The sequence below is a fragment of the Amblyraja radiata genome, chromosome 34 (assembly GCF_010909765.2).
Source record: "Amblyraja radiata isolate CabotCenter1 chromosome 34, sAmbRad1.1.pri, whole genome shotgun sequence".
NCBI lineage: Eukaryota > Metazoa > Chordata > Chondrichthyes > Rajiformes > Rajidae > Amblyraja > Amblyraja radiata.
The window spans coordinates 11,898,616-11,924,072 of record NC_045989.1 but is presented as its reverse complement, the minus strand read 5'-3'; the positions used below and the strand labels follow the sequence as shown (position 1 = coordinate 11,924,072).

General features: G+C 48.5%; 1 protein-coding gene across 14 annotated transcripts in view; it reads left to right on the top strand.

The window, feature by feature from the left end:
* The window catches only part of LOC116991594 (transducin-like enhancer protein 3), a 69,390-nt gene that overhangs the window by 9,089 nt on the left and 34,844 nt on the right, over positions 1-25,457 (top strand). For 8 of the 14 annotated variants that reach the window (XM_033050320.1, XM_033050331.1, XM_033050325.1 and 5 more), the window contains exons 5-6: positions 16,559-16,621; positions 18,665-18,769. In XM_033050320.1, the coding sequence (XP_032906211.1) occupies positions 16,559-16,621; positions 18,665-18,769 (168 nt within the window). The remainder of the gene's footprint in view (positions 1-16,558; positions 16,622-18,664; positions 18,770-25,457) is intronic. The other 6 variants (XM_033050332.1, XM_033050328.1, XM_033050324.1 and 3 more) reach the window with 1 other exon arrangement.

The following is a 25,457-nucleotide window of genomic DNA, read 5'->3' as shown; positions in this document are numbered from 1 at the left end:
CTGACGTGCCAAAGCCTACGACACTGGGAATTCGCAACGGTCTTCCCAGTCTGTTTAAAGCGCAGTCACTGACGTGTGATGGACGTCAGCAATACTGGAGCCAGTTTGTGCACAGCAAACTCCCAATGATGCCAGCGCTGATCCAGAGATGGGTGGGGTCCCCACTGACTGAAGGACGCTCGGCCCGTCAACATTGTACTGCTGGAGCTGAGTGGACAGGTGGGATTTTATATTAACGTCCCCTTCTGTGACTGTGCCTCCCGATTACGCCACACTTGCTCGGCACCTCACGCCCAGCTCAGCGGAGGATTTCATCTCTGGTCTCTGGAGCTTTGAGATGCAGCGAAGAAACTGGCCCTTCGATCCGCCAAGTCCGCGTCAAGCATGGATCTCCCGTACACTGGTTGTGGGTTGCCCCACTTCCGCATCCTAAGCTCTGGGGAGAATTTCCAGAGGCCGGTTAACCTTCAAACGTGCACGTGTGTGAGGAAACCGGAGCATCCGTGGTCACGGGGAGAAGGTACAAACTCCACTCGGTCAGGATCAAACACTGGGTGTCTGGCGCTGTAGGGCAGCAGCTTACTGCTACACCACCATGTCACCCTGAACTTGGAACTTGGAAGCATGAATGTTGCAGCTGGTCGCTGCCAGCAGCCAGGGCCCAATCTAACATAACTAATGTGAAGAGGAATGAACTGATGAAATTGGCTACTGCAGTAATCATTTTGGAGTGGGGTGCAGCTTTGTACATGTTGCACACACAGATTGCTTCTCACAAAGTGATTTAATTAAAAGCGAGTGTCGGGAGATGTGGCTGTCGGCTTTTTCCGCAGCGAGATTTTGCCGCCAGCTGAGCTTATCGAGGGGAAGGTGTAATTTGGACTTGCGTTGGCTTCATTCAAGAGTAAATCTTCAAATTATGCTCTTGCGCCTCCGCCGAACCTCGGATCGAGGAGCTTCTCTTCAGAGTTTGTTTTCCAAGGTGTTGCTGTGGAAGGTTGTGGATGTCTTGAGGGAGAGCTGGTTGCTAGGTGACCATTCCAAGAATGCTCCTGTGGACCTATAACACGGAAAAAGACCCTTCAGCTCAACTTGACCAAGATGCCCCATCTAAGCTGGTCTCATTTGGCCCGTATCACTCTGCATCTTCCCTATACATTAACCTGCCTAGGTGTCTTTTAAATGCTGTTATAGTATTTGCTGCAACTACCTCTTGCAGTGGCAGGATTGGAGAGCATCGAGCTTTAGATGCCGGCCCATGGGATATGCCGGGTGTGATGCCCTGGGTGGTTGTGATTTGCGGAGGGCTCTTGTGTGGAATTACTTGGTGATGGGATGTGAGCAGAGCTGCCAATGCTGCTGCTCATTAGTAACAATGTCCTCCTCCACCACCCCGGCAATGCCTCATTCATGCTGTGACAGACAGAGCTCCGTGGCTCCTGTCCCTTACTGGCCACTCGTTCTCCAGATGTGCCCCAGATGTTTGGGTTCTGCTTGTGTTTTGGTGGCCCCGTCTTCACTTTCCCCTCGGATGTTGGGGAACGTGAGATAGGTAACACTTCCTGTCTGGACCCTTCTTCAGACTGATTGTGGTTGGGGGGGGGGGGGGGGGGGGGGGGGGGGGGGGGGGGGGGGGGGGGGGGGGGGGGGGGGGGGGGGGGGGGGGGGGGGGGGGGGGGGGGGGGGGGGGGGGGGGGGTGGGGTTGGTGAGAACGCTGCAAGAAAGGAGGGGCAAGCCAAAACCTGTTGAATAATTGGTGATGACAGATGACCAGGGTATCCACTTATCACTTTTTATTCAGACCTTCCTCCCCCCCCCCCCCCCCCCCCCCACTCTCCAACGCCCCAACTACAGTCCGTCTGAAGAAGGTTCCCGACCCCAAACATCACTTTTCTGTTTTCTCCATAGATGCTGCCTAACCTGCTGAGTTACTCCAGCGCTTTGTCCATTTTCGGTAATCAATATTTGTAGTTCCCTGTACCTACCGCTTTATCACTGGTCTGTAAAGGTGTGGGCTCACACTCTGTACATGGCTGACTCTTCCCCATCCTCCACTGGGACGGATGGTGTTCGTATCCTCTCAGCTGGCCGTGGTTTGTGAAGATGGGCAGGATATTTCCGCGGAAGGTTGAATGAGGCATGACATGCTGTTATTCCCCAGTACTATAGGCATGTGGCTCTCGAATGTGATGTTGGCCTCGGTGCTACTGTGTGTGTGTGTGTGTGTGTGTCATTGTTCAGGCTGTAGTGAAGCTCCTACTTGTGTCCCGGGCTTTGTGTTCCACCATGCTGGCAGCATGTGGAGGTGTCAGCGTTTTGCAGAACGCGGTCCTCTCTCTGTGTCAGTCGGTTTAAATACCATGACGTCTGCATTTGCCGCAGTTGCGCATCAGTCCAATTTTCCAGCTGAATGCATTGTGCTGGGTTGTTTATTTTGCGTGGTCTTCCAGAGGCGAGGGAGAGGTCCATGTGACGTCTCTCGGCGTGTTCGTTCACTTTACCCGTTGGACGGTAGACTTGAAGGGAAATTACCGAAAACCCACATCTCTGCTACAGTTGTGACTTCTGCACTAAAATGTTGCTGCGATCACCCCTGCATGGAAACTGCAGCTGGAGCTTTTGTTGATTGTGCAAGAGAGTGAGTTGACACGGCTACAGAACGTACCACACACTGCACCTGCGTGGGCTGTCAATGGCGTTCTTAAGTTTGCGAAGTTTCATATTAAAAAAAGAATAACTTGAAGTCTGAAGAAGGATCCCCACCTGAAACGTCGCCATTCTGTATTTTCCAGAGATACTGCCTAACCCGCTGAGTTACGCCAGCACTTTGTCATTTATTTTGGTAAACCAGCATCCTTGTGGCTAGGTTTTATGTCAAGTTCTGAATACTTTGATTGAATTTCATAAAGATTCTGGACTATGGATCAACACTGCTTCCAGGAACTGGCGTGCTCATTCTGAGAACAGTTGACTGTCTCCGGTAAACACTTGCTCGTGATCTGACACAACGCCTTGCTTGCCACAGACAAGTGCAATACCACTGTGGTTATTGCACTCACAGAGTTCTGCTTTGCAGAGTTGCTCCACTCATCCAGTGCCCATTGGCTCCCAGAATGGGCCCAAGTGTAGAGGCAGCTCACTTAGAGTTTGTCTCAAAGTTCAATTTACCCGTGCAGCTTTTCCCTCCCTTTTTAAGGATTGAGAGCAATGAAGATGCTTTCTTTTGTGGGAATGTCAGTGATGTTAAACTTTCCCCTCCAGGAAGCTTGCCTCTTTAGGTGGCTGCTTAAGAAGAAATTGCAGATCGAAGTTAGACAAATGCTGGAGCAACTCAGCGGGTGAGGCAGCATCTATGGATCGATGGATGCTCCATAGATGCTGCCTCACCCGCTGAGTTTCTCCAGCATTTTTGTCTACCCTCTTTAGATGGTTCAGCAGGACTTTGACGTGCTTTGCCCAGCATATTTGTTGCCCCTATTTAGGCAGAACGGTGGCACAAAATTACTGCCATCGCAGCGCCAGAGACCCGGCTACAGGTGCTGTCTGTACGGAGTTTGCACGTTCTCTCTGTGACCCCGGTTGGTTTTCTCCGGGTGCTCCGATTTCCTCTCACGCCCCAAAGACGTACAGGTTTGTAAGTTAATTGGCTTTGGTTAAATTGTCCCTAGTGTGTAGGATAGTGTTGGTGTACAGGGGTGATTGCTGTTTGGCACGGACTTGGTGGGCCGAAGGTCCTGTTTCCATGCCGTGTCTCTAAAGTAAAGCCTCATTGTCCAGTTCAACACTGGAGTATCAGGCTGTATCTCTGGAAAACATGGAAAGGTGACACTTCGGGTCAGGACCCTTCTTCAGACTGAGTTACTCCAGCACTTTTTTTTCTTTTGTAAACCAGCGTGTCTAGTTCCTTGTTCCTACTCTAAAATAGACGTGCTGGTATAACTCAGCGGGTCAGGCAGCATCGGTGGAGGGAATGGTGAGGCAAGGTTTTGGGTCAGGACTCTTCTTCAGACTGATTCCTTGTGTGTTTTTGTTGTCCTACTTGGTGCGTGTTTCAGCTCCATCCATTTTGTGGTCACCTCTCTGGTATTCACGATCTGTAGGTACCGGGCCCAGGTCCGCAGACAGCAGTGCATCAACATGCAGGGCCTCTCTGTGCCAGCCACACTTTGTGGAGTTGGAGGCTTAGTGGAGGCTGCCACGTGGTTGTGGTCGGCAGCTCAGTCTCTAGTTCTGCTCTACAGCCAAACAACCTCTTATCTCTGCAGCCTGAAGGACCCCGAGTCGGCTGTGCATGAGCCCGAGTGTTCAGATGGCAGCGGTCGACAAATCCCCCTCGCTTGTGCCCCCATCACTCTGGTTTTCCATGTCCTTGCTACTCTGGTTTTCCATTGAGGAAGTTAGATCGTGGAGTTGGTCCCCTCTAGATCTGTGTGTCTGATGGGACTAAACTTGTCATTTGCTCCTACATCATTTTACTTTCAATCGGAGTGTGGAGCTGATCAAGGGCCGTGTGGCCATGTTTGCTTCCATCCTCACGGCGACTGCTCCACACTTCCATCCGAATGACAACGTGCTCATGGGGCCTCCATATCCAGTGTACATTGTGAATCTCCCAGCCCTGTCATAGAATCATAGAAAATAGGTTCAGGAGTAGGCCCTTCGAGCCTGCACCGCCATTCAATATGATCATGGCTGTCTTTCCTCTTGTGTCCCGGCTGTTGGGTTCCATCATCTTTTACGTGGTCAAGACCTACAAGGATGTGGTCCTGATATAGACAAATAGGATTGATGTAGATGGGTAAATGGGTCAGCATGATGTGACAGACAAAGGCCAGCTGTTCTTTAGGACTCTGACTTTCTTTTGTAGACCAGCATGTCTAGTGCTAACTTCCCTAACTCCTGTACTGTCCACACCTTCTAAGCGCGCCGTTGGTTTGTGCCTTTGTGTTGAGCACTTCACTGGGATGAGAGGGATGATATGGATCACGTGTATTGTGGTTGGCACAGACTGAATGGCCTGTTCCTGCGCTGTTCTGTTCTTCTCCTTCCACAGCCTGAAGAAGGGTTCCGACCTGATTCGTTACCCATCCGTTTTCTCCAGAGATGCCGCCTGACCCACTGAGTCCCTCCAGCACTTTGTGTTTTGCACTGCTCTGCCAAACCCTGTCCTGCCAACCGGAGCATTGGACACGTGACCGCACGTTCGGCCAGAACTATGTACATAGACTACATGTGTGTGAGTGATTGGTGGTGGTCGGAGGGGCCGTAGGCGCAGATTGGCAGCCACGCTTCCGTCAGTCTGCCCCAGGGCAGCTGTGGCTACAGAAGTAGCTTACCACCACCGAGTGTGACTGAGGAGTGAATGAATAATGCGATGTAAAGCGCCTTGAGTATTAGAAAGGCGCTATATAAATCCCATCCATTATTATTATTATTATAGAGGCGGGAAAGAGGAGATTAGGGAAGCATCGGGGCATCCCCTAATGATGGCACAATTGGTTACCGAGGAGCTAGAGGAATTTGAGGCCATTTTGGGAGGCTCCACTTTGCTGGAGATGACTCTAGAGCAGGTTGCCAAGATGGAACAGGCTAGGGAAAGGAAACCCAGTTTAAAACTCAACAAACTCAGTAGAAAAGCAGCTGCAGCAAGCCAGAGTGAGCAGGAATAATGCATCGGGTGTCCTGCCTTCCCGACGGACCTACCCGTCTGATTCAATCTGCCGGCGTTACGGTTGAGTGCTCCTCTGCGCTTGGGAATTGGTTCGTTCCAAAGCTCGGATGGGATTTGCGATAGAGGCGAGCATATTGGTTTTTCATCAAATCCTGTGGATTGGAGGCAAAGTGAGGGGATGACTAATGCAATGAGCAGAGCAGGCGTTGCAACCCGTGGCGAGGATGGCGAGCAGAGCTGCTTAATTGGCTCATGGTTGGGTTGCCGTGCAGGTGGCAAGGGGCAGCTTGTCTACCCTGTTCAACACCTGCCCTCTCAAGGTTTATTTTTATTGTCATTTTTTTTCAGCTAGCTGCCGAGAAACTGCACAAAACAATTTGTATTTTTTAAAATGCTGCTCGGGGAAGAAACATGGCAAGTGTGGAGATGTGGTGAATGTATTTGATAATATTCCATTAGAGCACATGGTATTGGGGGTAGGGTATTGACATGGATAGAGAACTGGTTGGCAGACAGGAAGCAAAGAGTAGGAATTAATGGGTCGTTTTCGGAATGGCTTATGAATGAGGCGAGTGTTGTAGAGATACGGGGTTTGTGAGGCTGGATAGTGTTGGACTGAGAGAGATTTCCCATTTATGAATGTCAGCATGACTATTTCCAGTAGCTCACCAGGAGTTTGCTTCACTGAGCAGTGTTCGTGTTGGGGCGGAACTGGATGGAAAATACAATGTGTTTTGGTCCCGAAATCTCTGTAGAACTATGTACAGAGCTTAGACACAAAGAGCTGGTCGAGACCCACTCTCGAAACGTCATCCATTCCTTCTCTCCAGAGATGCTGCCTGTCCTGCTGAGTTACTCTGGCTTTTTGTGTCTATCTTTGGTTTCAATCAGCATCTGCAGTTCCTTCTTACACACCATGTATGGAGCTTTAATGGTAGATGGTGCCTTCACTACTGCTCAAACGAGTGTGCGCTTCACGTTCTGCTCCTGTAACCTCAATGAAGCAAACCTTTGGCACCGTAATCTGTTTTTGGAGAATTTTGGCAAAGCCCTGAAGGGGCAGTGGAGGCACGTGTGTTAGTGGCACGTTGGGCAGAGTCTGGGGAGCGTATTCTGCTGGAGGGCATCGAGGCGAGTTGGACTAAATAATTTGGACAGGTCTGAACATTTCAAGGAGGCGTGCAGTCGTACCTTGTGTAGATTGAGTGATGGTCCACAAGTATGACCACATCAGCTTGGCTTCACAGCATGCTCAATGACTGTTTGATCCAATGAGTAGGGTCTGTACGTCCATATCCTGTGAAACCATTGTGGATTACTGATCGGATTCTGAGTGCCCCTCCATTTCCAATGATCAACGTTTCAGCTGTGTGGGTGAGTGATCACGTATGAAGCTCGAACGGTGTGAAATGATTGCCTTTGAATTCTCCGTTGATGCTGTGTTGTGTGGAAGGCGCCACAGCCCATATTGCCCACGGCAAGCTGCACTGGGCTAACAACATGAGCAGATCATGTTGCTTGGACCATTCCACCTCATCTCAACTATCTGACAGTGGCAGCCCACACAAAGTGGAGGAGTAACTCGGCAGGTCAGGCAGCATCTCTGGAGAACATCAAAGTGGAGGAGTAACTCGGCAGGTCAGGCAGCATCTCTGGAGAACATGGATAGGTGACGTTTTGGGTCGAGACCCTTCTTCAGACTGCATGACTGAAGCCTGATGAAGAGTTTTGACTTGAATTACTCCACCACTTTGTCCTATTGTGTATTGACCGGCATCTGCAGTTTCACCTGACTAACAGTGGTGTTGGGTGTTCGGCTTTGACACTGAGTAAACTAGTAGAGTGAGTACACCAGCCCTGACTCTATGACATGGAATGAACAAGAGTGGGGGAGGGGGGGCTGAACAAAGTCAGGCAGCACTTTGTTCATGGAACAGTCATAGGACCACTCGAGTAATTTGTTATTCACATGCTTGATGTTTTCAGTGTGAATGGATATCTTTATTGAGCAATTATGGCTGGGATTGAAAGTGCTTTTTACACATTAATTTGCAGAATATTGGCATCACTAGCAAAGCTAATTGCCCCTTGAACTGAGTTGCTTTATCATCGAAACAACCTCTGTTGTGAGAGTGGACACGTGGGGGTGGCGGCTTTGGGCTTGTTGGCCGTTTGTGAACTGGACGGGTGGTCATACGGAATTATACTGAGTTATAATATACCCGATTATAAAAGCCCTGGATGGAGTGGGTGTGGAGAGGATGTTTCCACTAGTGGGAGAATCTAGGACCAGAGGCCATAGCCTTGGAATAAAATGATGTACCTTTAGAAAAGAGACGAGGAGGAATTTCTTTAGCCAGAGGGTGGTGAGTTTGTGGAATTCATTGCCACAGCCGACTGAGGTGGATGGATCGATGGATATTTTTAAGCTGGAGATTGACACATTCTTGATTAGTAAAGGGCCTGTCCCACTTGGTTGTCATTTGCGCGTCACGCAGGTGGCACGCGAGGATTTTGAGCGTCCCAAAATCCTGGGGCGCCGCGCGTCACTGTATACGCCACCATGCCTCGCGACGTGCCATGCGCGCGTCACCACGCGCCAACCGAGCGTCACCACGCGCCAACCGATTTTTACGATGTCACGTAAATGACGCCCAAGTGGGTCGGGCCCTTAAGGGTGTCAACGGTTATAGAGAGAAGACAGGAGAATTGGGTTTGGAGGGGAAGATAGATCACCCATGATTGAATGGTGGAGTAGACTTGATGGGCCGAATGGCCTAATTCTGTCTAACTCATGAATGTTTGCCAATTCGGTAGCTCACGGTCAAGGCTACTGATGCTGGTTTTTAAATCCTGCTATTGATGTGAATGGATTTAAATTCCTTTTGCGTCTATACTGAAATTTGAATTTAATACGGACTGGATTCCTTCCTCGTAACTTCTTTCACACGTGCATCTCCTGGCGGAGACTTCATCCTCCAGCGTCACCCCTGCAGTCGGAAGCTGTTCACGTGTGTGTGTGTGTGTGTCGTGGGAGGCTGCGATTTCATCAAACGACTACTCCCACCCACTCTCCCTGCCTTACCAGCGACAGCGCAAGAACAAACAGCGTTGCGCTTGCTTCTGACAGATGATGGAGTGCGCGCTTGAAACGATGCTGGGTGACTGTGACTGCAGCTGATTGTGAAGCAGAGAGCGGTCACGGCTTCTGGCCTGTGTTTCCATTCACTTAATTGTGTGTGTGTATATATATATATGTATGTATACTGCACGGGAACAGGCCCACCGACCAGCGATCCCCGCACATTAACGCTATCCTACACACACTAGGGAGAACTTACACTTACACCAAGCCAGTTAACCAACAGTTCAGTAAATGTCTCGCTATCCATCAGCACAACCATACATAAATACAAGTGCAAGGATAGTAGTCTCGACTGAGGCAATACATCAGTCGTCACGTTTCCAGCACCAACTTGTACCCTTCAAGATTGGAAATGTTAGTCTTGGCTGTGAGGGTCCGTTGTCCTGGTGGTGACACTGGGGCGGTGCAGTCGATGCTCTTCACCGCTGCCGCTCCGATCCACGAACATTTGACATTTGAAGTGGTGCCTGTTCTAATTGAGCCCCCAGGCTGTTGCAGGACTCCAGCAGCCCACACCGCCGACACCTCGGCCCAGACACGTCGACAAGCGAACTTCCCCGGTGCCAGTGAGAACGCACAAACTCTGTACAGACAGCACCCATAGTCGGGATCAAACCCAGGTCTCCGGCGCTGTTAGGCAGCAACTCTACCGCTGTGACACTGTGGGTATTGAGATCCACGGCCTAGTTTGGATTGCCTGGAATATACAACTTGTGCGATTTGCTACCAGGTCCCAGTCTGCGGCAGGTTTGTGGGGCTCTTGCTGGCAAGCTGCTCCTCTAGGTTGTGTGTTCAGTGGCTGAACAGGCCGGTGGGTTCCTTGATTAAGCCTGAACCCTGAAAGGCCTTGGAGTGAAGGGTGGGGTGTGCTCCAGTAACTACTGAAGTGATTCTGCCTTGATCAGACTTGTCTTTGTGGTGGACGAACGCCAAACTGCAAAAGACAACAGTGACGGATGTGTGGTGGTGAGAGCTCCCTGAACGTATCGGGGCCCTTCAATCTTGTTTCAATTATAGTTTGAATCATTGTGTTCACAGCATGGAAAATGTTTAGTTTAAAGAACTTAACACAATGCAGATGCTGGCCTTGGTGAAAACAACATTAATTGTCGAGTGGAGTTTTGCAGTGACCAAGGCTTTGGTTTAGTTTTGTTCAGTCTCTGGCTGTGGCTAATTCTGGTCATTGTTGGCCTGTGCCAAGATGGTCTTCGGTGGTGGAGGGTGGGCTGCTGCCTTGATTCAGTGCAGGCGAAAGGCTTGTGTGGCCATCAACACCACACAGTAACAGCCTTGGGGGCATCTGGACAGTACTTGAATGAGCACAGCTTGGAGGTATGGAATTAATGCAGGCAAGTGGGGCTAGTACAGTCGACAAGGGCACAGTGGGCCGAAGGGTCTGTTACTGTGCTGTACGCCTCTGATATTGAAGTATAGACCCCAGGGACACCATTCCTTCCCTGCAGGTGGGACTAGTGTAACATAGAAACATACAAACATAGAAAATAGGTGCAGGAGTAGGCCATTCGGCTCTTTGAGCCTGCACCGCCATTCAATATGATCATGGCTGATCATCCAACTCAGTATCCCGTGCCTGCCTTCTCTCCATACCCCCTGATCCCTTTAGCCACAGTGTAGATGGGACGTGTTGGGCTGAAGGGCCTGTTTCCGTGCTGTGTGACTCTGACTATTTAGGACATAGGATATTCAGTGGAGGAAGCGCGTGCATTTCCCTAGTGCAGGTCCCTCAATTCTAGGGTGTTTCAAAGCATGTTGCAGCCAATGGACTTATTTTTACATTGTGACGTTTGGAGAATTTGGCTTGTTCCTGCTTCTTATGCAGTCGTGGTAATTGTAATGGAGATGAAAATAACACCAGGCCAAAAATGGTCCATCGCTTTACTGAGGACGGCGAGCTGGACCTGATGGAAGGATATCACTGAGAGGCACATCATCGATTCCTTCCCCTTCCACAGATGCTGCCTGACCTGCTGAGTTCCTCCAGCAGTTTGTTTTTGGTTGCTCCAGGTTCCAGCCTCTACAGTGCCTTGCCTCTGAGTTTCCAAGGGGTTTGATGGGTTAGATATCAGGATCCAGTTGCCAATGGATTGGGAGGCTTAAACGGGCTGTCAGTCTCAGTATTGAGAGGTGACCAATTAGCACTAAGATGAGGAGATCGCACCCTGGTCACTCCCTCTTCTCCCCTCTCCCATCGGGCAATAGGTAAAGTGTGAAAACGCACACCTCCAGATTCAGGGACAGTTTCCTCCCTTGTTCTCAGGCAACTGAACCATCCTATCAACGAGAGAGCAGTCCTAAGCTACTATCTACCTCATTGGAGACCCTCATACTATCTTTGATCGGACATTACTGGCTTGCTTTGGAACTGGCTGGCTTGCTCCGTCAGTTTATCCGGCATCATCAATGAATACAGGGATAGGACAAGTTAGGAGTGATGTGGGCCAAACGAAGGCAGGTGGCACTAGTGTGGCTGGGACATGTTGGCCGGTGTGGGCAAGTTGGGCCGAAGGGTAAGATCCAAAACTCGTGCCCGGGGCAGACTGTGGGGTTGAGGGAGGGAGGGAGAAGTGGGGGAAGTAACCGAGGAGAGGCTGGCCATTTACTAGCTGATTTATCTGGTGGCTGGCTGATGCGCACTTTCCAAGGGGAAGGTGTTAATGGCGTGAACAGTTGCCTATTGCTGATGCTCCAGTCCCCCAGACCATGCCTGGACTGTATCGTAAATCCAGCCTGATCTTGCACTTCCTGTGCGGCTGAAATCGATCCACCTCAGCTCGGCTGATGTGCAGTTTGACAAGTTTAAAGGACGAAGCATGAATTTACAGTCTTTGAGTCTTCAATAGTATTTCTGCTCACCCTGGAGATGCATTCTACCTGTTTTGATACAATTTCCAGTTTATTTTGCTTTCCTAACAGTGCACACAGGAGGCAACATCAATCGTCCTCCTTTTACGTACCGACCATATTATCCAAGTGAGCTGCCCTTGTCCCCAAAATACAGGACGTCTTTTTAATTTAATCAGTTTTCTAGATTCACTGCACTAAATCTGTCAATGTTTTTGGTAGAGACCCTGCTTCAAGCTCTTTCTAGGTACAGGAGCCTGAAGACTGCAATGACCAGGGTCAGGAATAGCTACTTCCCCACAGCCATCAGGCTATTAAACTCAGCTCGGACAAAACTCTGAACATTAATAGCCCATTAATCTGTGTATTTGCACTTTATCGGTTTATTTATTCATGTGTGTATATATTTATATAATGGTATATGGACACACTGATCTGTTCTGTATTCATGCCTACTATGTTCTGTTGTGCTGAAGCAAAGCAAGGATATCTCCATCAGGGACACATGACAATAAACTCTCTTGAACTTGAACTTCTATCCCCATCCCCACCTCGCTCTCCAGCAGTTGGTTTTGGTTTCCGATTCCAGCACCTACAATTTCTTGTGTTTAGTGATACAGCTTGCAAGTGGGTCCATTCAGCCCATCGAGTCCATGCTGTCCATTGATCACCCGTTCACACTAGTTTGGATAATATCTCTATCTCGGCCTGATATCTGGGAACCTCCACAATGAACAGATTGGCTCATTTTTGTCCTTTGTATCGCAAACATATTCAGATATTCCAGGGTTAGACTTTAGACTTTCCAATACAGTGTGAGTCAGCTGTGCATTTTTTGTTAGCGTGCGTGTCGCTGAATTAGTAGGTTGTGGATTTGAGATATTTCTGAGCTCAAGTAGCTGTTTCCATTAGTGGGAGTGTCTATGGGCCAGAGGGCATAGCCTCAATAAAATGGTGTACGTTTAGAAAGGAGATGAAGAGGAATTACTTTAGTCAGAAGCTGGTGAATCTGTGGAATTAATTGCCACAGATGGGCCATGGAGGTCAAGTTAATGGATATTTTTAAGGCGGAGATTGATGGATTCGTGATTAGTAAGGATGTCGAGAGTTATGGGGAGAAGGCAGGAGAATGGGGTTGAGGGAAAGATAGATCAGTCAAGATTGGAGCGGAATTCAGAATTCAATGTTTTATGAATTCATGGTCACTCCAGTGCCATGGATTATATCCCTGTTTGGTTGCCGCACTGAAGATACTCCTGCCTGCCCACACCACCCGATGCTCGATGTCTACACTAATCGCAATTGCCTGCCCATATCCTTCCTAAACCTTTCCCCCTCTCCATGTACCAGACCTGATGTCTTTTAAACGCTATTGTGGAACCTGCCTCCATCATCCTTCTGGGAACCTCTTCCATACACCCTGTGTGGGGAAATCATGACCCTGAGGTTCCCTTTAAATCTTATCACCCTCTCATCCTAAGCCAATGGCCTCCAAATAGATTTGACCCAAAAAAGATGCATCTGATTGCTAACACGTTGCTGTGTTTTTGGGAGCTTGCTACGTGCATATAGTTGCTGGTATTACCTACAAATCATCAATGTCTGAACCTGGTGCTCTGTTACTGCAGAACCTTCACTGCCCTGAGATCATGGGGAAATATAGAAGCAAGTCTTTGCCTGTAAATGTTTAATGGGGAATATCAGCTACAAGGAGAGGTTGGATGAACTTGCATTGTTCTCGCTGGTACTTCGGAGGCTGAGGGGTGACCTGATAGATGTTTGTAAATGATGAGAGGCATTGAGGCACTGTGGAAATGCCAAAGACTAGAGGTCATAGGTATAGAGTGAGACGGAGGAATATTCTTCTACATTACTGAGTACCGGGAGCATGCTGCCAAGTGAGGTGGGAGAGGCAGAAATGAGAAAGAACATTTAAGAGACATCTTTAATCAGACTGTATTGGACTTTATCTTGCACTATACAGACCGTATACACAGGGAGCATGTACCGTACAAACTTTATACAGGGTCAGGATTGAACCCAGGTCACGGGAGTTGTGGCCGCTGTGCTGTGGAATTTACAACATCTGAAGTTGGAGGTCTTTGTCGGGATCTCTGCATTTGCAGATGGGAAAGCTGCACTGTAGCGGTTCCACCTGCCGCTCATTCGGCACGGCACCAAGGTTAATGGTTTAGGGCCAGAGTGCCGAACAAGGGAGTATTTAACCCTTGGAATTCAAAGCTGAGCTGCTCCAGATCATCATGTCGTAGAGACCAGGAGCATATTATCTTCTCCCTTCACTCCCCCAAAACCCTCAACTCCTGCATTCAAATGTCTTGTGTTTGTGGAGTGACCAGTTGTTTGCCATATAAAATCCATCGGCTTGTAGTTCTGAGAGGTGGGATGAGATAGCCATGATAGCCAAGCTTATTGAGAATTTAGACTCGCAGTTCTGGAGTAACACAGCGGGTCAGACAGCTTCTCTGGAGAAAATGATGGGTGGTGTTTCGGGGTGGAACCATTCAGACTTCTATGGCCTGAAGAAGGGTTCCAACCTGAAAAGTTACCCATCCTTTTTCTCCAGGGAGACTGCCTGACCCGCTGTGTTACTCCAGCACTTTGTGTCTATATTCAGTATAAACCAGCATCTGCAGTTCCTTTCCACACATATTGGGAATTTGTTTACTGTTCCTTGGTTTGTTTGACAACTGTTTGATGTTTGCAACTGGGATTTTAGTTTTAAACCTCTTTGACAAATTCCATTCTGGTGGAAATCTACACAGTGTGTCTATGTCTGTATGTTGCATGATGTTGTGTAGGAAGAAACTGCAGATGCTGGTTTAAACTAAAGATAAACACAAAATGCTGGAGTAACGCTGATGGGACTGAAGGCTGATAAGTCCCCAGGGCATGATGGTCTGCATCCCAGGGTACTCAAGGAGGTGGCTCTAGAAATCGTGGACGCATTGGTGATCATTTTCCAATGTTCTATATATTCTAGATCGGTTCCTGTGTGTTGGAGGATAGCTAATGTTATCCCACTTTTTAAGAAAGGAGGGAGAGAGAAAATGGAATTATAGACCAGTTAGCTTGACCCCGGAACGGGGCACTGATTGTGGATGGTCAGCCATGATCATCCACAATTGAATGGCGGATGCGGGCTCGAAGGGCCGAATGGCTTGCGCCTATTTTCTATGTCTATGGGACAGGCAGCATGTCTCGAGAGAAGGAATGGGTGACGTTTCCGATCGAGACCCTTCATGTTGCTGGTGTGCCCACACAGTGCTGCTTGCGGGGTTGTGGGTGGAGCAGAGGCTATTGTGCTTGTGGGGTTGTGGGGGGAGCAGAGGCTATTCTCACAGCTGTTTGCCACGAAAAGATTGCATGTAGGTTTGTGACAAGAGGCAAGGAAGCAGGTGACTTGGCAATCATGTTGTAATGAAATTTTAATAGATGCCCCCATGAGCTGAAGTGTTCAGGTGTAGGCCTTTTGAAGTAAGTTGACGTATTACTTATGCCTTCCTGTGTACAGGAGCCTGCAAGATTGCTGGTGCTCTTAAGAACAGTGTGTTGCAATAGTTGCTGATTGTCAAGACTGATGTGTTTGTAGGCTGGTGCGTGCCGTGATCCGGATGAGGTTGGTCGTCCTCCCCCCACCCCCCCCCCCACCCCCCGGAGATAAAGGTTTATAACATGGCCTCTTTATTATGCGCCCTGTAATTTGCTTACATGACAATGTGTGCCGTTAATTGGACAGCTTGGAGAATTGCATGTTTAATCAAACGGAACTGTAACCAGAAGACAGGATCCTTTGACTTGTGGAGCATTTGGGACTATACCCAGGAGGTTTTTCAGTGTCTAGTTAAGGTGTTTTTTTTGTGGGGTTTTTCCCCCTCTACAACCCCTTCATAAGGTTCCTTAATTGAACAAATTAGTATTTGGTTCCCAGTCTCAGATTCCCTCATCTCTTCCCAGTCTTGGGATTCAGTTCCATTTTGGGAACATGGAACATGGAACATAGCACCGTACATGAGCAGGCCCTTGGGCCCATGATGTCTGGGCTGAAAGCGATGCCAAGACCAACTCTTATCTGCCAGCACATAACATAAAGGTCTGCGACCTTTGTTTCACTGGGCATGCCCTGGAGAACCTAATTCATCTTGTTTTGAAAAAAAAAAAAATAGAGTGCTGGAGTAACTCAGCAGGTCAGGCAGCATCTCTGGAGAACATGGATAGGTGCCATTTTAGGTCTTGAATCTTCTTCAGACTGATGGTGGTGGGGAGGGGGGGGGGAAGACAGCTGGGGGAGAAGTAGGGCAAGACAAAGCCTGGCAAGTGATAGGTGAACACGGATAGGCTTGTATTCCTTCCTTCCAGAAGGCCCTTCTACCTGACTGTTGCCATTGTCCTTGGAAATAATTTATTGTAATCGCTTTCCCTATCCATAAAATACATACTGTGCAAGCATTAATCAGGTGTTTGTTAGTTTAGACTTTAGAGATTCAGTGTGGAAACAGGCATTTCGGCCTACCTAGCCGTGCCGACCAGTGGTCACCCCGTACACTAGCACTATCCCACACCCTAGGGAGAGTTTACAATTTTACCGAAGCCAAATTAACTTACAAACCTGTATGTCTGTGGAGTGTGGGAGTAAACCAGAGCACCCTGAGAAAGCCCACTTGGACAGAGGGAGAACAGACAAACTCCATACAGACAGCACCCATGGTCAGGATTGAACGCTACCACTGTGCCGCCCCTTCTCTGATCTCAATTCCATTTGTTGTCTGCACAAGACTTTATGCTTCATCTTCAATCTTGTGTGAAGAGGCTGTTCTCAAATACTAATCAACCTATTCCTTTTGTTCTCCTCCCTATTCAGATGGAGATCGCGAAAAGATTAAACACCATCTTGGCACAGATCATGCCTTTTCTTTCACAAGAGGTAAGTGTCCCTGCTCACTCCATGTTGTACTGTACAGTAGCTGTTTGTTTCGGGCTTGTCTGCAGCTGGCCATCTACACTGGGCAACATCTTGCCTGTGTACTGTGGAGGTCGGAGATTGAAGAAGGATATTGGCAGTGGTGTTGAGCACAGCGCCAGGGCAATGAATGTTTAGAGAAGAATTAGGGTTTGGGAAGGGCTCGAGGATTTGGACAATTACTCGTCCATGATTGAGATCACATTATGAGGGGCGTGGATAGTCTATCGCAGTCTAAACTCGAAGGGCATTGGTGTAATGTGGGAGGGGAAAGACTTGGAGGAGATCAGAGAGGCATGGTTTTAACACAAAGTGGAGGTATATGGAACAAGCTGTCGGAGAAGGGAGGAGGTGGATACAATTACAATGTTTGGGAGGTACATGGGCAGGAACGGTTTAGAGGGGTATGAAAATGCAAATAGGATGGGTATAGATAGGCTTCTTGATCGGCATCGGAGAGTTGGAACGAAGGGCCTCTTTTCATGCTGTGCAGCTCTTTGAAACAGAAGATGATCTCGACAAGTGAGGGCCATTGACTGCTGTGCCGTGAGGGGTGGCGGCTTCTTCATGTAACCCTACATCGCCCAATGTCAGCACTGGGTAGGTGCTTCTCCCATGGTGGGTGGATTGGTGAGCTGTGGGGCCTGCCTCTGTTTAGACACACATGAAGAGGCCTTGTAGTCCAACTTGCCCATTCCAGCCATTAATGCCCATCTGTGTTCACCCCAGTTACATTCTCAAACCCCTCTACATCTTTCCTATCCATGTACCTGCCCAAATGTCCTTTAAACATTATAATCATGCCATCTCTACCCCCCTCTGACAGCTTGTTCCCCATGGACAAACCTGCTTCTTCATAAGTTATAGGAGCTAAATTAGGCCATTCAACCCATCCAGTCTACTCCACCATTTAATCATGGCTGGTCTATCGTTCCCTCAACTCCGATCTCCTGCCTTTCCTCATAACCCCTGGCACCCCAACTAATCAAGACCCTGTCGTTCTCTGCCTCAAACATATCCATTGACTTGGCCTCCTCAGCTTGCTGTGGAAATGAATTTCACAGATTCATCACCTTCTGACTAAAGAATTTCCTCCAACTCCTTTCTAAAGTTACATCCATTTATTCTGAGGCTACGACCTCTTCGATCTTGTTTAAATCTTTCCCCTCGATCTTTAAACCTCTGTTCTCTAGTTCATGCTGCAGTGATGTCCATCCCCTTGTCAGAGACGGTGAGCTCTGATGTTCCATCCTCCAGTGGGGCATGTGGCGGGTCTGGAGTTGTGTTGGTTACTTTGTTCATGTCCAGAGCTAGTGGCCTTGATCCAGTGCCACCTCTCTCTCCAGCCCTCATTGCTTCCTGTGGATTGCTTGTTGCTGGGGAATACATGTGGATTTGACACCCAGTGTACCTACTGAGAAATGTAAATATAGATTGTGGGCAGCAGCACAGTGTTGCAGCAGTAGAGTTGCTGCCTTACAGCGCCGGAGACCCGGGTTCGATCCTGACTGTGTGGAGTTTGTATCTTCTCCCTGTGACCATGTGGGTTTTCTCTGGGTGCTCCGGTTTCCTCCCAGATTCTGGGTTTCCTCCCAGTTGGCTACTGTTTGTAAAAAAAAAAACAATTCTCACTGATGTGTAGGATATCGCTAGTGATCGCTGGTCGGTGTGGACTGAAAGACTTGTTTCCATGCTGTATTGCCTAGTCATTTCAGTTGTGGTCAGATCTTGTGATACTACTTCTGCCGTTTGAAGAATAATAAAGGCTTATCAGTTCTAAGAGCTATGCAGCATGGAAATAGGGTCTTCGGGCCTAACACATCCATTCCGAACAAGTTGCCTGACCAAGTTAGGCCCCTTGCCTGTGCCCTGGGCTGTAATGTTATCTTTGAATTGAAAGCGATTGTTGAAACGTTTTTCTGGTTGTCATGGAATTCTCTGAATGCAGAGTTGCAGATTTAAGTTGACGGCCGGTGATTAAAGTGTCATCCTCTCCCCGTCTCCCAGCACCAGCAGCAAGTAGCTCAAGCCGTTGAGCGTGCCAAGCAAGTGACGATGACGGAGCTAAACTCGATCATCGGGGTACGTGGAGTTCCCAATCTGCCTCTCACAGTGTGTACACCTTCTTATTACTTAGCACTAAGTACGAGTGAGCGTTGCAGTCACCTTGTTGAAAGGATGGTGGTGCTTAGTAATGTTTCGCAAAGATGGTCTTTATGGAATTGGCCAGTGGTGATGTTGGTGAAGCTCATTGCCGAGCGTTACTCAGTCACGCCTTCCATTCATTTACCTGTTGACAGGTGAAGCGATGGAACAATAGACAATAGGTGCAGGTAGTAGGCCATTTGGCCCTTCGAGCCAGCACCGCCATTCAATGTGATCATGGCTGATCATCCCCAATCAGTGCCCCGTTCCTGCCTTCTCCCCATATCCCCTGACTCCGCTATCTTTAAGAGCCCCATCTAGCTCTCTCTTGAAAGCATTTTGTGGCCGGCCGTGTGCTTGGACTTGCGCAGCGGTAGAGTTGCTGCCATACAGCGCCAGAGACCCGGGTTTGACCCTGACTACCGGTGCTGTCTGTACGGAGTTTGTACCGACTCCCCGTGACTCCCCGGAGAATGGAGACATGTCGCGGGTAGGCGCCTCTACGGTCGTGGGTAGTCTCCCAAAGAGTCGTACCCTTTTTCTGGTCGACGCTGGATTTTCAACATGTTGAAAAATTTGGGCGACCTGCTGCGACTATGACGGGTGCCGGCAGTCGCCGAAAAAAATCGCGTAAGTGGGACAGGCCCTTTACAGTGCACAAGATAGTGGTGGGGAAAGTACAGGCCCTAACCCATAAACATCCCAAAGTAGACGAAAAGGCTGGAGAAACTCAGCGGGCGAGGCAGCATCTATGGAGCGAAGGAAATAGGCAACGTTTCGGGCCAGCCCGAAACGTTGCCTATTTCCTTCGCTCCATAGATGCTGCCTCACCCGCTGAGTTTCTCCAGCCTTTTTGTCTACCTTAGTTTTTCCAGCATCTGCAGTTCCTTCTTAAACATCCAAAGCAATTAAGTACAACTTCAGCTCATGGGCACATTTTGTACATCTGCAGAAGGTGGCAAGTTTAGCTTCCCATTTGCCTCTGCTCACAGGAATTTAGGCAATGTTCCCTGAGAATAGTTGCAGGGCATCCCCTCTTCCTGGAGTGGAAAGTGACTTAAATTCCTGTACTCCAAACCGATTGTCCATTTATCCGTCTGAAGATGACTCTAGACCTGGGCGATTGGAGGGCTCTAATATTTCGTCAACGTCATTGAGCAACGATGAGACTTTATTTTCACATTGGTCCCAATAACTCTGCGGGAGCATTGCAAACCAGTGAAATGTTACATTCTTGACCTGTGCACCATTATATGATCTTGGAGGAAAATGAGTGTTTTGTCACTTCCAAGGCAACTTGGTGATGAAGCTGCTAGAGCTGCTGCCTCACAGCGTCAGAGACCCGGGTTCGATCCCCAATTTTGGCCGCTCTCTGTGCGGCATTCGCACGTTCTCTCTATAGATTTCCTCCAGGTGCTCCAGCTTCCTCGCAAACCCCACAGACGTCCTGGTGTGTCGGTTAATTGACCTCTGTAAAAATTGCCCCTAATTTGTAGGACGTGGATGCAAACGTGGAGTAACATCGAACTAGTGAACGGATGGACAGCATGGACATGGTGGGCCGAAGGGCCTGTTTCCATTTTGTGTCTTTGAAACCAAACGAAAACCATTTCAGTGAGACTGTCAACGTGATTGCTGCTGTGGTCTCCACATTGAAGGGTAATAATGGGGTAGATTTGCATTTGCAATCAATGGCACGCTGTGGGGCACTGAATTTGAGAACGCCAGATCAGATGGCAAGTCTGAAGCTGATTTCACCACTGGCACTGCTTTAATGACCCAGCAATTTGTGCAAGGCTAAACCAGCCGGCTGTGTGAAGGAGTTCCCCGTTCACCATCCTTTCATGCCGTGGCTGCACGATTGGCTCCGGCAATGTTGTGTTTTGATGCGAGTCGCAACAGAAAATAATTGGGTTAAGTTACCGTCGAGCTGGTCCAATTACCAGCGTGTGGATGTTGTGTGAATTTGGAGCCATTTGGCATGCAGGGACTTCTGTGTCTGTCTCCAACAGGGTTGAGGTAGGAAAAGGAACCGTTTTCAGCATTAAAAATAACATTATCCATTAAGCTTCGGAGATTTACACAAGTACAGAGAGACAGCCATGTCGGCAGAGTTGAAAGCCTCGTGACAAATGTGTTCTATCTTGCCCTTCTGCCCCGTGTATGAATTGATCAACTGTCTCTGATACTGAAGATATGGAATCGATATTTCCAGCCCTTTCTCGAGAGCTCTTAATGCTTTTTATAGGTTTCTTTCCCCTGTTGCAGCGAGATGTGTAGGAGGTTGTAGAATAAAGTCGTGGTTTGATTAGCCTTTTTTTTAAAAGCGTGGTTTATAGGCCAGGTTACAGGTCACAGCAGCTGGAGGGAGATATTGGGATTCAATTAAAGCAAATGAGTTAGGCCTGTGACCCCCATTTTAGAGGTAATCGCTTCCTCGAATCTGCCTGAATGGGATTGTTGGGCTGTCATTAACTAGCCAGCCATTCAATCAGCCTGTCTGATAAACGATCGCTGGGCTGCAATCACGGGGGCACCTCTGCCGAGGTTGTCCGCCTGACCGCCCGTTGCAGAGTGGATGGGGTGTGAGGGTATTGTCTTTCAAAGAGCGGCTTTGAATGCTGAAGGGAGGTGGTGTATAACACGGTCACTCCCTTCCCCCCAACCCCCCCCCCCCCCCCCCCCCCCCCCCCCAACCAGAGGCTGTCTCTGGTGGTCTCTGTGCAACGTCCCAGCATTAATCATGCCAATCCACTTAGTCAGGCCTTTAGGGAGGGCTTTGTCCTTGCTCTGATGCTAACGACAAGCGGGTGGGGCGATCGAGGCCCACCTTAAATTCTCTCCAGTGAAGCCGTTGATTTGAGAGAATTTAAATCCTTGCTCTTAGAACCTGGTTGTCGGGATTAAAATACCTCGCATCTGTTTCTGGTTGTGGGGCCTTCAGACGAGACTGTGTAAAATGCCTCCGTGCTTGAGAAGGGGTGGGGTGGGGGGGGGGGGGCAGGGTTGGGGTTTTTACACCCCCCCCTCCCCCGACACTTGCTAATTTGTGGATGCATGATGCTTTTTGGAACTCCTCTCCTTTCCCCCACTGTCTCCTGCCATCCACGACTTTTGCTTGTGTGAAACAGGCAAAAGCCTCGGGCTTTTCACATAATCTGCTTTTGTAACACACATTCCCAGTTGTAACCAGCTGAGCGCCGTGTAAGACAATCTTTTTAAAATGTGCGGCAGCTGTGCTGGGAAATGTGTGGAAAGGTATTTTGTGGCGGTGGGTATTTGTTCCCCCCCCCCCTCTCCTCCCCTCCAAGGCCAAGCTGTGTGAATGTAATTTGCTTTAAAAAATATTTGTAGAGCTCTGGTCCGTTTGTGTGCGTCTCTGGGTCAGTTAGTGCTCTCTCTCGTAAGCAGGGCCGAGGTACGTGTGTGACTCTGCCCACGTTACTGAGCAATAGAGACTTGGAATTTGTTTCTGAAACTTGCTAATGAGGTTTATTTTTGTTAAAGAAATTACAGTGCCCTCCATAATGTTCGGACGAAGACCCATCATTTATCCATTTGGCTCTGTACTCCACAATTTGAGATTTGTAATAGAAAAAAAAATCACATGTGGTTAGAGTGCACATTATCAGGTTTTATTACATTCTGGTTTCGCCATGTAGAAATTCCAGCTGTGTTTATACATAGTCCCCCTCCATTTCAGGGCACCACAATGTTTTTGACACATGGCTTCACAGGAGTTTGTAATTGCTCAGGTGTGTTTAATTGCCTCAATGCAGGTATAAGAGATCTCTCAGCGCCTAGTCTTTCCTCCTGCCTTTCCATCATCAAGTGACAACATGACATACTGTGACAATCTTCAGGAGTCGGGTGTGGGTTTGTCAATGACCACTGTCCGCTGAAGACCAGAGAAGACACCCAGCAACCGGTGATGTCCATGAATCGCAGATTTCAAGCAGTCATTGCTTGCAAAGGATATGCAACATAATACTAAACTTGTCTATTTTCATTTACATGACATTGCTGTGTCCCAAACATTATGGTGCCCTGAAATGTGGGGACTATATGTATATGTATAGCTGTAATTTCTACATGGTGAAACCAAAATGTATAAAAATGGCCTTTATTAAAATCTGACAATGTGCACTTTAACCACATATGATTTTTTTTTTTTTTCTATTACAAATCTCAAATTGTGGATTACAGAGGCAAATAAATAAATGATGGGTCTTTGTCCCAAACATTATGGAGGGCACTGTAATTTCTGCAGCTGATAACTTACCAGCCTTGCAGACATAAACAGTCTGGACATGTCGTTCTCCTGTGGGTTGTGTAACTCCACAGATTTAATCTTTAACCAGAGAGATTCTCGGTGTGATTTTTCTGCTGGAACTAACGGATGGATTTCTGTTTCTTTGTCGCCTTGCGGTTCAAAGGTTCGCTGATCCTCATTGATCTTCCAATCAAGCCGGCATTGTTCCCTCGGCTTTCATCCTATCTATTCCCGAGATGCATTGCTGGCTAGTTGTAGAAATGGGAGGGGGAGGGGCGGGGGGGAGGGGGGATATTTAGGACACAGATGGAGGCCGTTTGGCCCATTGTTTTGTGCTGGTTGGCTTAAAATAAATAGCTCATCATCGTACACTCGACACTGGGGCTGGGACTACTGAAGACATTTTAATTCCTCTGCCTCTTGGGACCATGCCTTGCTCTCATCTCAACACTGAGTGGCATCCAGTACCGGATAAGGAGAAATCGTTGCTGCCCGGGCATTGAGGGGACAAAAAAATCGTAGACATCTGTCATTATTTTGCAATCTCTCCGAATCTGACTCCCCCATTACTCCCTGTGTGGATCTCTGGAAAAGTTACTTTTAATTAAACAAACAGGTTGGCTGAATTATGTTAATAATATAAGAAATATATTATTAACATCATTCAGCCTAATCATCTCTACCATCAGTCACTGTGTCTCGAGCTCTAGAATTCCCTCCTTGGACCTTTATTGTGCTTTTTTTCCCTTTCCTTTTAAGATGCTCCTTTCAAACTTATTTGTAGGCGGGGTGACCAGCAGCTTGGTCAATTATTTCATGAGACTTCATCACTTCTCCAGTAAACATTCCACTAGTTCATAGTAGTTCCATTGTTTGCATCCGTGTATCCCTTTGTTATCAACTCTTCACCAGCCAACAATGGGCCATTATGGGCTCCACCCTTCCTTGGTCATCTGTCATCCATCCTGTTTCTCCAGAGATGCTGCCTGTCCTGCTGAGTTACTCCAGTACTTGTGTCTCTCTTCTGTATACACCAGCATTTGCAGTTCCATCCTACACCCATTCAAGTGTTAAGGTACATTGAAGTTTGTATATAAACCTAGACATTGTTCATATTGTATTTGGGGTGATTAGCAAATGTGTACTTAATGGGGAAGATGGATGAGATATGGACCAAACGTGGACAACTGGGACTAGCGTAGATGGGGCATCATGGGCGAGGTGGGCCGAAGGTCCTGTTTCTGTGCTTTACAGCTCTGAAGCTCACCTTGTTGGTGGCCTTGCACATCAGTATAAAGCCCCATGGCATCTGGAAACCCACACTGTGATCCTTTGGTGTTGATCAAGCTGATGAAGTGTAAGTGAAGGATGTGCTTTTTGTGCTGTTGTCACCTCCCTCGCCTGTACCTGGGGGATGTTCCCTCATTTCTATAGGGGCGTGAATGCTGATGATTGCCCCAGGACGGAGGAGATGTGGGCGCGGGGTGAGGCTGGCAGCTTCCCTCCCTTGGTGGACGTTAGTGAACCTGACGGCTTTTCCTGGAACAACTCAGCAGTTTCCTGCTGCCGGTTGCGGATGGCAGCTTTCTATTCCAGATGCATTTAATTACAGCAGCTTAAATTCCCAGCTTTCCTGGTGGAACAGACTTCTGGCCATCAGTACAGTAACTGAGCCGCTGTCTATTGCTTTCAAAGCAATGCCGAGGAGGTTGGTCTTTGATTCCTGCTGCCTGCAGGGCAACGGTGGAAGGATGACCCGGGCCTGCTCCCTGCGTGAGGAGGAGCCGTGTCCGAGGCGTGCGTCCTCCCCGCGGTTGTCGGTGCCTCGGTTGCCGTTGGTAACTTGGAGCCTGTTCCCCGTCTGACAGGAAACCCCCTGCGGGTTAACACCCTCCCAACACGCGGCTACTCCACGAGAAACAGTTAAAGTGGGTGGCAAAAGATCAGAGGCTTTTCGCTTGCGGGAAGCTGCTCGCAAATCCTGGGCAAAGTGAAGGCAGATGCCTGTAACCCGAGTCGGATACAGAGCAGCAACTGCTCGGCACAGTGGCGTGCAGCGGCAGAGTTGCTGCCTTACAGCGCCAGAGACCCGGGTTCGAACCCGACTGCGGGTGCTGTCTGTACGGAGTTTGTACGTTCTCCCAACGTGACCTGTGTGGGTTTTCTCCAGGATCCCAAGTTTCCCCCCCACTCTCCAAAGATGTACAGGTTTGTAAGTTAATTAGCTTTGGTGCAATTGCAAATTGCCACTAGTGCGTAGGGTAGGGCTAGTATACGGGGTGATCACTGGTTGGCGTGGACTTGGTGGTCCGAAGGGCCTGTTTCTGCTCTGTATAACTAACAATATATAACTCTGTTGAAGGGACTACTCTGGACTAGCGA